Source organism: Equus caballus, chromosome 28 (genome assembly GCF_041296265.1).
Source record: "Equus caballus isolate H_3958 breed thoroughbred chromosome 28, TB-T2T, whole genome shotgun sequence".
In the NCBI taxonomy this organism is placed as follows: domain Eukaryota; kingdom Metazoa; phylum Chordata; class Mammalia; order Perissodactyla; family Equidae; genus Equus; species Equus caballus.
Window position 1 is genome coordinate 14,287,863 of NC_091711.1, and position 15,156 is coordinate 14,303,018.

Below are 15,156 nucleotides of genomic sequence, written 5' to 3' on the forward strand. Positions count from 1 at the left end.
ACATATGGTGAATAATTATAGTGTATGCAAATCAAAAGAATCCTTCTTTTGAGTGGAAGAGATTGGGTTTCTCTCCCATACTGTTTTCTCTGGGCTACATAATGTCCACAATTTTCTTTATCTTTTCTTCTCAAGATCTATTTTTAATTTAATAAACTATGTTTGCTGCATTCCATATTAAAGATTCCTCTATATTATTTTGAAAATGTGGTACCCTAACTGGCTATCTTAAATGAAATTAAATTAATGTAATGTGAAAAGTCAGGATAATTTTCTAGACATAATCTAGTCTGTGGCATTTTAAATGTATGACTGTATGTTGACCTGTCCCCACAAAGGCAGAAACTCTCTTATCTTTTGTTTAGCTTATAAAGAGTTTTGACTATCACCCTTTCATTATCTACAATGTTTGATCTGCTCATATTTCCCTAAATACATGTTTTGTACTGTTATTTAATCTTTATTATTAGATATAGGCAAAAGATTAAAATAAACTTGAGAATGACCTAATAGTGCAAAATATGTTAACTTTATTTCTGTTGCAATATTTTATAAGGTTAAAAAAATCTTCAGATTAATATTAGTAAAGAACACCTATTTATTTCACATATATTTTTGGAGAGTTTACTATGTGCCAGGTATGATGTAATGTTCTGGGAATCACTATTAAATAAAATACGTTTTCTTGGAATTTATGTCTATAACATGGTATTATAGAAGCATTAAGCAAAGCATAATTTTCCAGTGAGTTTCTCTTTTTTTTCTTTTTAAACAGTGAAATATAATTTCAATCAAAAATGCTACTTCCTATGTTCATTACCTAAAGACTGAACCATGTTCAGTCAGTTTAACACTAACCTCACAGCATTTAGACTTCCTTGCTTCCTCGATATTTTGCTGTGTCTGCCGATATTTACCCCTATTCCAATTTCCATTTAGGGAGATTAACACAGAAATTCACTTATTAAGACTGCTACAAACCTATGCTTCCAATCCCAGATTGACTCATTGCTACTTGATATCTACTATCCTCAACACAGTCATTATTTCCAACCTTTTGCACTCTGCTACAGCATGGAATAACTATCCCATCCACTGTAGGTAAACTGATTAGGACAAAGCCATTGGATGTGAACCACCTCAGCATTCTTCCTCTTCATCCAGTTTCCTACTCTGTTCTCACTCATCTCTGCTTCACCTTTTCTGTTAGAAGATGAAGCGTTCTTCCTTCCAAGGCTAACGTTTCAGCGCTCCCTTCACCTCACTCTTCTTGATTTCTCCTGCTTTCTCTGCCCTCTATCAATAAACATGCTTAGGGCCAAAGGAAATATGCATTTCCTTTCTTGATAGGTAAGAATCTAACAGAATTGTTTTTTAAAGAAGGAACGTTTAAGATTTAGTACAACAAATCAGTTACCGCCCTTTCCAGAACACCATGCTGGTTCAGGCACCAGCCTGTTCATGCGAGCCTCTTAGCTGAAGGAGAAGTATTTCCTCTTCATGATCAGCATCACCAAAAGGCTGTAGTGAATGAGCATGTCTACCCGGGCATCACTCATCATGGGCACAGGGAACAGCATAACTAAAGATACGGAGGCCTGAGATCCATAGTATGTTTGGAAGCTGCAAGAAGATACAAGAAACTAAAACTCTAGGGAACGTCTAAGCCCAGGAAAAGACAGAGTGGAGCTCTGTCCGGAATGGTCCTGCAGGTCACGGCCCCATATGGGCAGTCAGAGAATGTGGCTGGCATAGTTGGGTTGAAGAAATAATTTTTTTCACTTATGTTTATGTTACAGAGTTATTTTGAAGTTCCTTACTATATTTTTCTAAAGTAATGTTCTTTCTTGAAGTCTTTCTCATTGATGCATTTGGAATTAACTGATTTTTTTTAGCACAATACCACTGTATTTTGCATGATTTTCTACTATATTTATTTTGACTTATTATGTATTGCAACAATTGCTCCTTGAAAATATATATCACATCTAAAGCAAAGTCTTAATAAGTGTTTCCTTAAGGAAAAAAATGTGTATGCAAATATTTGAACTGTATTATGTTATTGTTAAAGATTTGATTTTGGGGGCTAGCCTGGTGGTGTAGCGGTTAAGTTCATGCACTCCTCTTGGGCAGCCCGGGGTTTGCAGATTTGTATCCCTGGCACAGACTTACACACCACTCATCAAGCCACGCTGTGGCAGCCTCACACATACAAAATAGAGGAAGATGGGCATGAGTGTCAGCTCAGGGCCAATGTTCCTCACTGAAAGGAAAAACATTTGATTCTTTATGTATTAAATATTTTATCTAAACAAAATAGTATTAAAACACCTAACACAGTTAGACAATGATAAAGTATAATTCTTCAAATATAGTGAATTTATAATATTATATTTATGATAGCTTGCATCTTTTAATATTTCAAAGAAGGCTTCTCTTTTTACCTTCTTTGTAACATGAATCAAAACACACCTGTGGTTCCTATGGGCCTAATGTAGTTTCAAAGATGAAGAGCAGATCTGTGATGTGCTAAATAAGAAAGACAAAAATACAGGATAAAGGGAAACGGTGCACTGTATAGTCACGTAACATGAAATTGCAGTTCAGAGCTATTACTTTTGAAACGATTTTATTTGCTAGAAAACAACTAAGTATAATGTTTTCTATGAATCTTCTGTAATTTTTTCACCAACATAATTAAAATTGTGAATATTTAAGCTACAAAAGTTAGGTTATATTCATTTCTTCCTAATGACATTGTGCAGTTTTCCATCTTGCTAACTTCTGCTTTGTAATAGAACTTCAAATATATTTTCTGATATTCTTTAAAAATGTTACACACTCTTTAGCATTGTTACAATGTCTAATCGTTTTTGAGATGCCCAGTAATTCTCTGACAGTTCTGCTGCCAATAACAGCATTGAGTCTTGTTGGCTCTCAGTAATGTAAACTACTTTTAATCTTTACACATTGTACAGAGCATCCAGTATAAAAACTGAGCTGCTCTCTTTTAATTTGTAGATATTTTGATTTATATATGAATTAGCTAATTTCACAAACTGGTGATTTTAAATTTGCATTTGTATATGTGTAAACTTTGAGATGATAATAAAAGTCATAATGAAGATACAAGGTAAACTTCAAAATGAATTTACAAAAGACAATTTAAAAATACAAAAAATGTATTTATAAGAGGAATAGAAGTACACCATGAAAAGGATACTTAATGTCCTGAAAGCTTATATTGTACAGCACAAAATTATTTTATATAAAATTAAGGACTTGAAAAGTTAATTAAATATCTTTTAATAAGTTCCCTTAACTTACATATGAAGTATTTAAAGTGAAGTAATTAAAGTGATGAATATGTTCTTTTAGCATTAAATTTTTCTAAATTTAAAATAACCAAAAAGGAAAAGATCATTTGTGGAATAAATTATGCTATTATTTAGAAAGTACATAAATCATTAAAATAATAGCTAATCTTGATTGAGCACCATTTTTATTGGAAGTAAATACTTTATAACATGATTTCTTAAATAACCCATTTAGCATTCATAATAACTTCATGACATACTCTTATTCTTTCCCAATAGTCAAGGAAAGTGAATAGAGAGAAATAATTTCACTTGGTCATAGCCAAACTCTAGTAAATGGTGGAACACAATTTTGAATCATGTGTTTAATTGCAAAGGGCAAGCTCTTAACTATTATGCAATTTTATTTTTTGAGAATAATCCTTATTACTTGTAAAATGTTTTGAAAACATAAAAGAAAAAAACAATAGGGTAACTGGAAAAACTAAGTGTGAATTATAATTAAAAGTGAGTTTGGAAATAGAATTATTTAATCGAAATTACCCAAGTTTAAGAATATCTATATGTACCTTTAAAGTCAAAGCATTTTTGTCTATCTGTTCTAGAGAACCAAATAACTTGCTGTTATGACTTGATGATAATTTTCCTCAAGGCGACTGTAAGACTTGTGAGTACAGAAATCAGGTGTTTGGCTCACCATTGTTACAGTCTGGTATAATGAGTATACTCGATAAGGTGTGTAGAATGATCTCACAAATTAATACAAGAGAATTAATTTTAGGCATTCTCCAATTCACACATGAATTCATTCATTTATTCAAAAAGCACACAACTATATGACAGGCAATAGGCTAAGTGTCAATAAACAAATATGAATAGTTAAGTAAAATAAATTTCATGCTTTCAAGAGTTCACAGACTAGTGGTGAAGAGAGATAAGTGAAAAACTAAATCTAGTATAACAAAAAATACAATAGACATACATTAATTACATTATGGAGGTGTAAAGATGGGAGGATTTAACTTGAATTAAGGTTCAGGGATGATATTCAAGGAGGAGGATGAAAGAGAGTATGAGCTTCCAAAATGGATTTACAAACAAAGGAAACACCCACATAAAGAGACAGGAGCATCTGACTGGAGTTAGGTTCAGGGGTGATATTCAAGGAGGGGTGATAAGGAAAAGGCTTCCAAAATGTATTTGCAAAATAAACCAAGGACACATGCTCAGAATGATAATTCTGGGTAACTCAATGTGTTCAAAGATTTCATGCCCCACCCCACTAACCCCTTTTCCTCATTATTTGCCAAGATCATTCTATCTGCTTCTGTGGCTCTCCCTACCCTGTAAGCAAATGCTTCCCATATCTGCATCTACTACTCAGACAGATCTCTCTCCTGAGAGCCAAACCTGTGTTTCCAGCTGTCTCCTCAATCTGTCCAAAACTGAACTCAATGTATTGTTTTCCAAAGCTGCTCCTCCTCCATATTTCTCTCTCCCTCACTAGAAACTTTGGAAGTAACCTTGCCTTTTCCTTTCTTGTCTCCTATATTCAGTAAGTTAATAAATTCTTTTGAATCTCTCTCTTAACAACTATTCCCTTGTCCGTAACTTCTCTTAGCTCCTATCTTTGCCACCTCTAGCAGACCTTGTCTGGGGCTGCTGCTGCTTATTGAGCTCTTAGTAACGAGCAGGCACTGAGCTCAGTGCATTAAATGCTTTATCTCAAGAGCCTCCTAATTCATGTCCCTACTTCCAATTTCCCTCTCCAGGTGACACCTGGAATATAGAGCTATTTTAGCTAGGTATAAGTGAGACTCCAGCCTGGAAATCTTAGAAACATTTACCTCTTCCTATAGGTGGTCATTCTAAATCAGAACACATTCTTCTTTTCAATCTGTAATTCAATTCAGCACCTATTCACTAATCCTGACTGTGTGCCAGACAACTCCATTGGTGGTAGCGACTTAACAATGAAAAGGACACAGTGTGTGTCCTCACAGAACGCATGGTCTAGCAGATTTCTATTAGGCAGGAACCTCTGCAAAGGGAAGAGTTATGATTTCCTCTGTGGAAGCCCAGGGGCTATGCATTGATTTCTATGGTTAATCTTACTGGTGTAGAACATTCTTAAATTAACAAACGTGCGTATTTAGGAAAGACTTATTTCCCCTCGATTTCCCTTTTTGTCTTTCAGTACAATTCCGGGATGTATATTGGTTGGCAATTTGATTACTATAAAAACATATTTCCAACTAGGAGAAAACTGTGTCAACAGGGATTAGATGAGGAGATGTAACTAAATGAAAGCCCTACGTTTAAAACCCATTGAGGCTGAAGTACAATGTTTTGAAGTAGTTGAGTTAAATTTCCCTAAGTTTCTGAATTAATTGATCAACAGGGTTAGAGATTATGTCGCTTGGAATACTTTTCGCTTCGGTATTTTATCATCAACACTTTAGGCAGCAGAACGTAAGGGAAAGAGTGTGGCCTTTTGGGTTCCATAACCCTGGATTCAGACAGAACTTACATTAATTACTCTCTGCATTATCAACAACTATATGGGCACCTCTTGCGAGCATCAGTTTTTTCCTCCGTAAAGGAGGGAAATCACGACAATTCACCTGGATTTTTGGAAAGCTACTAAATAGTTCTCTGTGCTCCAGTGCCATCACCCACCCAAAGTATAATCCAATATTTTAACTAAACAGCAAATCCGAGCCAGTCACTGCTCACTGAAACTCTTTAAATATCAAATTCAAGATCCTGAGGATCTGGACTTTATATTCAAACCTATCTTTATATTCTTTACTTTTACTTTTAGCCATTTCCTAACTCCAGCTTATGTCCCAGTTGTGTTAAACTCTGCCTTTCCCAGACACGGGTAAGTAGCTTTGAGCATGTTGGTCCACCTGATTGAAACACCTGTTGTCTTATCTCTACCACTCATGATCAGGACTGCATACAACTGGGCGACAGAGAAAACCCTCAATTTTCTCCTTTAGCTGTGAACATCTGCCTATATTACCATGTAACCCAGTAGCCAAGGGGTCTGTCTTTCTTATCATCTCCATAGGCCTACTTTGCCTTCATTATTTTTTCTTTTTTAATACATAACATGCGACAAACATTCTGATAGATATTTCCAACACATTTTAAAATTATCAACAGTGAGAAGTTATAATGTTCCCCGAATAATAGAAAAATAATGGTGAACTCCTGGCAGTACCAAAATGATAGAATATAAAAAATGGAGTTATTAGTTGAAAACCCAGAATTATCGCAACCTCATTTGATCACAAAGATATGGTGCCCCATACTAATTATCAGTAATATTTTTTGAATGAAATTCTTCACGCAATTGAGATTTCCAGCTTCCTACTAGTCTTCTACATATTTCAAGTATTAATCATATCTGCTAAATGGGAAAATGTGTATTAATTAAATTTTAAAGTTCTTTTGATAAAATATGAAAAAGTCCCAATTAATAAGAAAGAGTAAAAAGGTATAAAGAAAAAAGTCTCAAAAAGGTTTTGTCTAGCTAACATAGAAATATATCTTAACAACAACAAAATTAAACCTTTTCCTAGATCACTCAGGTTAACTGTTAACTATTTTGAAGAATCTAATAGAGGTACACAAAGGCTTAGTATTAAACAAATTTACCCTTATATATTTTTAGATGTTTTCTCTAATTCTATATTGTTATGCCTCACCAACTGCTTATATAGTTAAAAGAATAATTTGTTGCTTATCCTGTTGAGTTTTTATACTTTAATCATTTACCTTCAAATATATGAAGCTTATGAAACAGAGATGTTAGCATTATTCATGTGCTAGGGGCACACATTGATAAAATGTTCTTAGGGATTAAAACAAAACATAGTAAGTGCTTCTATAGTTGTATAAGCAGGCAAAGGATCAAAGAAATTCCCTTCATACAGCATGCAGGAATGAGGTAAATGAGTGAAGCCTTCCCAGGGGAGGTGGCATTTGAGATGAGTCTTTAAAAACAATGTTCCAATGGGCAGCTTCAGTGAGGAGGCAAAGACAACAGAAGCATACAGATAACTTTCCGGAAAATCAAGTAAAGCAGTGTGTTGCATGAGCTCTAGACCACGAAAGGCTTTCTATGACAAGCTAGGGAGATGAACTTTCTCCTTTAAGGACAGGGGTTACAGGAAGTATTTTAAACATGGAAATGGCAGATTATGATGTTTCCACACTTTGTAATGAAAGCTTTCTCTTGTTTTCAGTGGGTACCAGCGGACAAGAGTCAAGCCACTTTTACACACATTCCTGGTAGCTAATGTTATTAATGCCAGGATTAAATAGCAAAGAAATGTATTCTAAATAGAAATAATGCCTCTGTGGGTTCAATGGAGAAAATCTCTTCTGTCAGAAATGAATTCCTTTGGTTTGAGGAAGTGGTTTGCCAACTTCCTTTTGTTTTGCTTTTGATAGTAGCACAACCTTTGTTAATGTTGTTGCTCATGAAAGCTTGCGTGGAACTCCAATGAATGAAAGAGGTAAATGCAGAATAAGAAATTATTAAGACCTCAAGAGCACGTTCCTCTTCTCTACAGTCTCTAGCAACTACAGACAAACTCCCATGAAACCTTTGGGCTGTGCAGACACAGTTTGAAAACCACTAGGTGAAGCTATTTAATCTCTATGAAATGAGGGATAGCAACTTGGCCACCAACACCTCAGAAAGGATTAACACATTAAGTTATGATTAGCCAATCTAGAGGCTTAGTAAAACATATAGATGGTTTTATTTGCAAAAATAGAGTTAAATGTAAAATCATGTTGGGATATCATTTCTATAGACATAAAATTAAGGAGAATTTACTGCATTCATATATATATATATATATATATCATATATTCACATGTATATCCATTTAATTTTGTTTTAAAGTAGGTTTCCTATTTGTGTATATTTGAGCCTCATATGTTCACCGTTCTAATCCAAATATTATAATTAATCTTTTCCTATAGTAGCATTTAATCTTATTTTTTGTCAGTCAAAGGGCATTTTAGGCAACTACACTCAAGAACTCAATTTTTGGTGACAAGTGATTGGTTAAACATACAGTGCAAATTGGGTGTTGGCATCTTCCAGAGTCCAGGCACCTTTGAATAGAAAAATGCAGATACAAATATATTCATAGTAACACAGAAGTGAGATCTCACACATAAGAATAAGTGTTAGATAATCTATACAGAAACAGTATTTGCTTGTGTGTGTAGAAGTATGAATTTATTTAGCTAAATTAAAATGCAATGAAAACAAAAGTCTTGTAATTGGAACATCCACTTTTGTTCCCTTTTTACCTTTGAACTGTTCAGGTTACATACATTCTAAATCTTACTCTTAAAATTTGATAATGTACAATTTCAGCAAAAATGGCAGGATAGCTTGAACATTTAATGAGAAGATGGAACTGAAATTCAGTATTATTCATGCTAAGCTATCTTAAATATTTTTGCATATGTTAACTGGTGCTAGAATAATTTTAAGAAAGTGAGCATTAAAATCTCAACTCCTTGATGTGGAATCATTTCAGAAATGCATTTATGCCATTCTATAATGAGAACCACTTTTGAAAATTTAACTAATCATTTTCACAAGACACATTTTTTTGAGAAAGGGTCTGTTACATTTACAGCATCTCATTTCTCATAACAGTATTTCAACCCAAGAAAACACATTGCCTTACAATAGGTTAATGTACATAAATAAGAAAAATAATTATGTTTAATTCTGCCCTTTGAAAATAAAAGCAGAGTCAACTTTTATAAAGCTTTACGACCATGCTTTAAAAACCATCTTTCTTTCTTCCTTCTCTTCCACCAAAAACAAAAACAAAAAATAGCAACCAAAAGTTAAATACACATTGTTATCATAAATGTCAAGATGAAATATCATTTTATGAGATTAAAAATGTAGGAGAATAGAGTTCATTTTTGCCATTTCCATTTTACCTGAAATATTAGAGTTTTTAAATGAATTGTTATAACATCAACCAAAAAATGAACTGTTAAAAATCATTCCAATGTATTTTCAAAGAAAATCACCTACCAAGAAAGGTGTCAGCAAGATCTTTACTAAAGGAATTGTAAAAAGCCTATGTCATGACCGAGCGTATGGGATTTACTGACCCTTAAACTTTAAGAGACTGAAGTAGAATACCTAATGTCAAAAGCGGCCCCAGAGAGCCAGCTACAGGATATTGTAAAGACAGTTTATATCTCAGTGCATGGAGGAAAAAAAAAAAGTAATAATTCTGTAGAGCAGCCCCAGGGCACTTGCATTTTGAGTCACTGCCACAAAAAGCAGATCGCCACTGGGAAGCGAATATATTCTGTAACAGCACAGACTTGCACTATCAGTAGACATCAGTGTAAAGCAAGAGAGGCGGCAGGATTAAAAATAGAAGTATAAAAAGGGGAGAGAGAGAAATTATATCTACTGCTTATAGTTTGCAAAGGCAAGAGGCTTTAATAAATCAGATGTGCATTTATTCAGAGCCCCTTTTTAAAATAATTCTGAATGCCTCTACTATATTAATTCTCTAGGTCTTTATTTTTTTCAGAACATTATAACTATATAGCTAAAATAATTAAATGCCAGGCAGTTTATATTCCCATAATGTAAAATATACAGAGAGAAGAGGTTCATTTTCCCTTTTCACGTAATGATGATGTGACTGAATTAGAAAGTAAACCTTAGTACTGAAAGATGCAATTTAAGGATAAAAATGAGGTAGACCCTGATTTAGTTTAGACTTAACCATTTTCTAGATTGATGGTTGATTTATTCATAGGCAATTGAAATACAATTAGCAGGTAACAGCTTTGCACTTCACATTTACATTTATATTATAAATCATTTTGACTTTTTGATAACACAGAAAATCTTCCATCTTAATGAGTTTCTACTTTACCTCAAATTGAAAAGAATACTAAACATGGTACTTAAGCCTCCTGTATTATTGATCGCTTGTATACTGCACACATAATCAAATTAAATAAAAGGAATTGTGTTAAGCTATGTATATGAAATACAAAACATTTTTTTAAGCCCAGAGGACATAGTTTGCAAAGTTCCACAAAATGTCTTTTAATTCTACGCTCTCTGGGTGAAATATAATGGAAGTAACTCCATAATGTTCACAATATTATAGCCATAAATAACACCAAGAGATACATGTCATAAACCCTCAAAGATGATACTGAGGTAAATCTTAAAATCCCTGTGAAAAGTAAGTGCTCACTATTATCTTGCTTGAATTCACGTAGACTCCTAATGCCGTCTTATTTCCATATTTAAAAAATAGATTAAACTGACATGCCCACTATGCATTTCTTACATCCTCTTTAATACTTTCACACTTTGCGATTTTCCTTTCCTTATATTTCCCTTTATTAAAAGTTTGACCATATATTAACTTCCTAAGTACTGAAGCCATTTAAAGCACACTTACTTGAAAAGTGTAAAACCGGGTCCCATTTGGAGGATGCACTTTGGGGGAGCCAGAAACGGTGTTCATATCCGAGAAAATCATTTCTGATCACAGAGACAATATAATCCACAAGGAGCTACAGATGCAGAGCAGAGAGCTTAGCGTACAGATAAATCCGTGCACGCACTGAGGGAGGCTAGAGGGGAAAATGCAACCTGCCCCATCCTCCTTAGATACACAGTGACAGCATTTTGAATCTTTCTCCTACGTTTGAAATCTCAGCTGAAAGGTCATCAGCCACCGACCTTTTGTGCAGCCAGTTCGTTAGAAGGTACAATGTTAAAAAAGAATTTTAAAACACATAAGGAAAAAAGCAAGAACCAACAATAAATGGAGCTTGTGCAGAATCTGGCAGTGCTGTGGACCTGCCCATCTGTTCTCAGTGATAATCACCTCCCTCCACCACAGTCTAGCAGAGTGATTATGCTAAACATCCTGGTTAACCAATAACATACAGTTTCATTTCAGGGAAGCGTGCACAGTGTAATTCAGAGGACCTCTTCTGACTAACCTGAAGCATGGTTCATATACCGTTTAAAGCTGCTATGTAGTAACAAATTATTGCTCCAGCACTCCTATTTCTGTATGTTTCCAAGTCTCTTTGTTACTCCCAGTCTTTTCAAGAAGATTTTAAATTTTTTTACAAAGCCCTTGTTTTTTAAAGTAAAGAGTTCTTTTCTAATTTATAGATCAAAGCCTATTATAGCTGGCTAGGACATTGAGGCACAAGGCATACAATTCAGTAAGGCTGTATAATATTAGGAATATTACCAAATAAAATATACCAAATATTTCTCCTTTCCCTAATTCCTAAGAACACTATGATATGAGCATCATCATTGTTCTTCTTTCTCCATCTTAACTAAAAAAATCATTGTTTCACAATCAATGCCTAAAAAAGTACAATGAATATGTTTTTTTAAAAAACTCTCAAATATAGAAAACAGTTAATGAAACATCTTTTACACATATGAAGATTTTTGACTCGAGATCCAAAATATTAATTGTAAACATGTAGGTTGTGTTGCAAAGCATGTTCATTTCTCTATGTCTTATAACACAAATTAGTCTGTATAAAAGATCATATTCAGATTACTTTACATTTTCTAGAAGTCAAAATAAATGTTCCATTTACACATGGTTCAAAGGTGGAGACTTCAGGGGCCAAAGAGGAAAATAAGCCAAAGTGTTGTCTTTGTAAATATATCTAAGATGACATAGTTATACATACATAATCAAGACCCAGGAACCACCTGCTTTGAACTTGAAGGCTATAAAAGGAATATAGTGGTCATAGGCTCTTAAAACTTAAATTATTATTCATTATACTTTTGATTCTCCAGTTATGATTCAAATTTATAATATCATATACCCCTTACCCAGTTTCCCAAAATGTTAACATCTTACATTACTATGGTACATTTGTCAAAACTGAGGACCTGATATTGGTACTAATCATTAACTAAACTATAGACTCTACTTGGATTTCACCAGTATTTCCATTAATGTCCCCTTTCTGTTCTAGGCTCTAATCCAGGGTTCCACATTTACTTAGTTTCCATGTCTCCCCAGTACCACTGGTCTGTGACACCTTCTCCACTTGTCCTTGTTTTCCATGATCATAATAGACTGTCTGATATTTTCCTGATGATAAGACTAGGCCTGTGGGTTTTGGGGGAGAATACCACCGAGGTGAAGTGTCCTTCTCATCATATCATATTAGTGAAGCTACCTCATCACATCACACTGGGGGCACATGAGAGCCACATATCTCTAGTGACATTAACCGTCATCACTGGGTTAACATCGTGTTTGCCAGGTTCTCTACTGTAAAGTTACTATTTTTCGCTTTCCATACTCTCTTCTTTGGAAGTTAGTACACCCTCAAAGAGGTGATAGGGTGAAATTAAGCTTTGACTCCCAGATAGGGGAGTATCTAGATATTAAATGGAATTCTGCTGTACAGAAGATTTGTCTCTTCTCTGATTATTTTTTAGATCATTTATTTAAATCAGTATGGACTCAGATATATTTATTTCATACTTTGCATTATAATACAATATTATATATATATATATATACGTATTTCAGGAAGATTAGTTCTGAGCTAACATCTGCTGCCAATCCTCCTCTTTTTGCTGAGAAAGAATGGCCCTGAGCTAACATCCGTGCCCAACTTCCTCTACTTTATATGTGGGACGCCTACCACAGCATGGCTTGACAAGCAGTGCCATGTCTGCACCCGGGATAAGAACTGGCTAACTCCCGGGCCGCCAAAGCAGAACGTGCGAACTTAACTGCTGCACCACAGGGCAGGCCCCCAGTATAATATATTTTGATACTCAAATTGTCCTAGCTTTGGTCACTGGGAGCTCCTTCAGGTTGGCTCCTGTTTACCTTTGACGTGCTCCCATCCTTTTGTGTTTTGAGCACAAATGATTATTTTTTAAAAAAATGTTTTTCCTCCTGTATAAATAACCTGTTATTTGCCAAAACAGTCTCTTTAATTATAAATCTAACTATCACTGCAACTAACTTGAAAAATCGTTTTCTTTTTCCATAATTATTTAAGCAACCACACTATTTGCTTTTTCAAAATAATCTTTTTCCTTTCTGATTTCTTAGCCCAAAGAGACCCATTCATATGATTGTCAAATAAAATAACTATCCAGTCTCACTAGCTGTGGTAACCAGTGATATGCGTAAAAACTTTTCGTTCTTCCCACTTGGAGATACCTTTGGGGATCATACTTCTTCTGTGGTTAATGGAGACACTCAACTCGTGCTCCCCAAAGAGCTGTGAGTGGAAATAATGTCTTAATAACAAACCTGAAGCTTCTTGGGAATCCAGGTTTTAAACAAAAAATTTGTTTGCCAAATAGATTATTATAGTGCAAATATAACCTCCACGTACTTTGATGCTTACCTGTAAATTGATTCTGACATACTTTAGACCAGACAATTCATTATATTTCTTATTATTATTGTAGGGGAGCCAAGAAATCAAATATTTCTGGTATAATATTACATATTCCTGGAATATTCTCATATGTTTGCTGACTTTGCATCAACCATCATACTATTTTAGCTAGCAACTCTGAAGCATTTTGACCAATAAGAATACACGTCTTTTTTTCTTTTCGTATTCCCTTTGTGGGGAGGGGAGAAAAGTAGTATGAATTAATGCTGAAAGATGCAGGAGGTAGAAATGGTATTTCTATACAACTGTTTTAAGTACAGTGCTCTATTCTAAATGCTGTTGAAATTGCCAAAGTATACATTCTTCTCCAAACATTTTTTTTCCTACCTAGGCTATTTATGATAATGGCATTATTCCATTGTTCTGAAGGTCTATTTGGAGACATCTCAACTTTCCTCTCTGCCTGGTGGCGATAGGGAAGGTGGTGAACAGGTCTGAAAACTGCTAAGGATATAGAATCCTGCCTTGGCCACTGTGGTTTTAGAGGGCTGGTCCTGTTTCCAGGCCCTGGTGTCATAATTACAAAAGACACAGTCTCTGTCCTCAAGGAACTTTAAATGCGGTGGGTGAGATATCAATTAATAAGAAGTAAACTAGCAAGACAACTGAAATGCAGTTTAGTAAGTGATAATAACGGGCAACCTAAAGGAGATTAAGTAAATACATCTGAGCACCTAACTCAAGGGTTATATCAGAGTGACCCTGACAAAAGCAGGTGGCTGAAGGCTTTCTGAAGAGAAGGATCAATGAGCGAAAAGATATGAGATGGCATGGAATGTCTGGATAAATATGGCTGACAACATTTCAGGGAATAAGGGGTAACTGTACCAGATGTGTTTTTTAATATACGGACATTTTCTCAAGTTAAATTAGTAAAGAGACTTAATCTGGTGGACCGTCTATTTCTATGAAATTAAATCAAATTAGAACATTCTTGTCCTTAATAAACATATGAATTGTACTGTCATATTTTCATGCTTTTGTTTAGTATATTTTGACATCTTTCTTTAGTTTTCCAGACAGCTGTAGAAGATTATTTTGACTTGTCAAGAAACTTCATTCTTAGTTTGATTGCTTTTGATTGATAAGACCATTTTAAGTATTATCTCAAAAGTAAAAAATATATAGTACAATATTACTATGTGAAATAAAATTTAATGTGTTCGTGGTAGTAGCCATTGGTTTCCAGGCAACATCTACTGCACAAAGCATAAATAATATATTCACTTCAATTGCTACGCAGTCCACCTCCAAAAATTTCTCAAGATGTATCTTTTACCAAGAGAAATAAATTAAGAATATGACCTCTAGAAAGTTTAATACCTAC

At 34.4% G+C, this 15,156-nt stretch overlaps 1 protein-coding gene across 50 annotated transcripts in view; it reads right to left on the reverse strand.

The window, feature by feature from the left end:
• PPFIA2 (PTPRF interacting protein alpha 2) overlaps window positions 1–15,156 on the reverse strand; it is a 451,986-nt gene that overhangs the window by 297,904 nt on the left and 138,926 nt on the right. For 8 of the 50 annotated variants that reach the window (XM_070253939.1, XM_014736734.3, XM_070253935.1 and 5 more), the window contains exon 1: window positions 10,811–11,240. The exons of 35 other annotated variants lie outside the window; for them this stretch is intronic. In XM_070253939.1, coding sequence (XP_070110040.1) covers window positions 10,811–10,891 — 81 coding nt within the window. In that variant the 5' untranslated portion in view covers window positions 10,892–11,240. Of the gene's footprint in view, window positions 1–10,810; window positions 11,254–15,156 lie in introns of those variants that run through there. 7 more of the 50 variants (XM_023631690.2, XM_070253938.1, XM_023631689.2 and 4 more) reach the window with 3 other exon arrangements.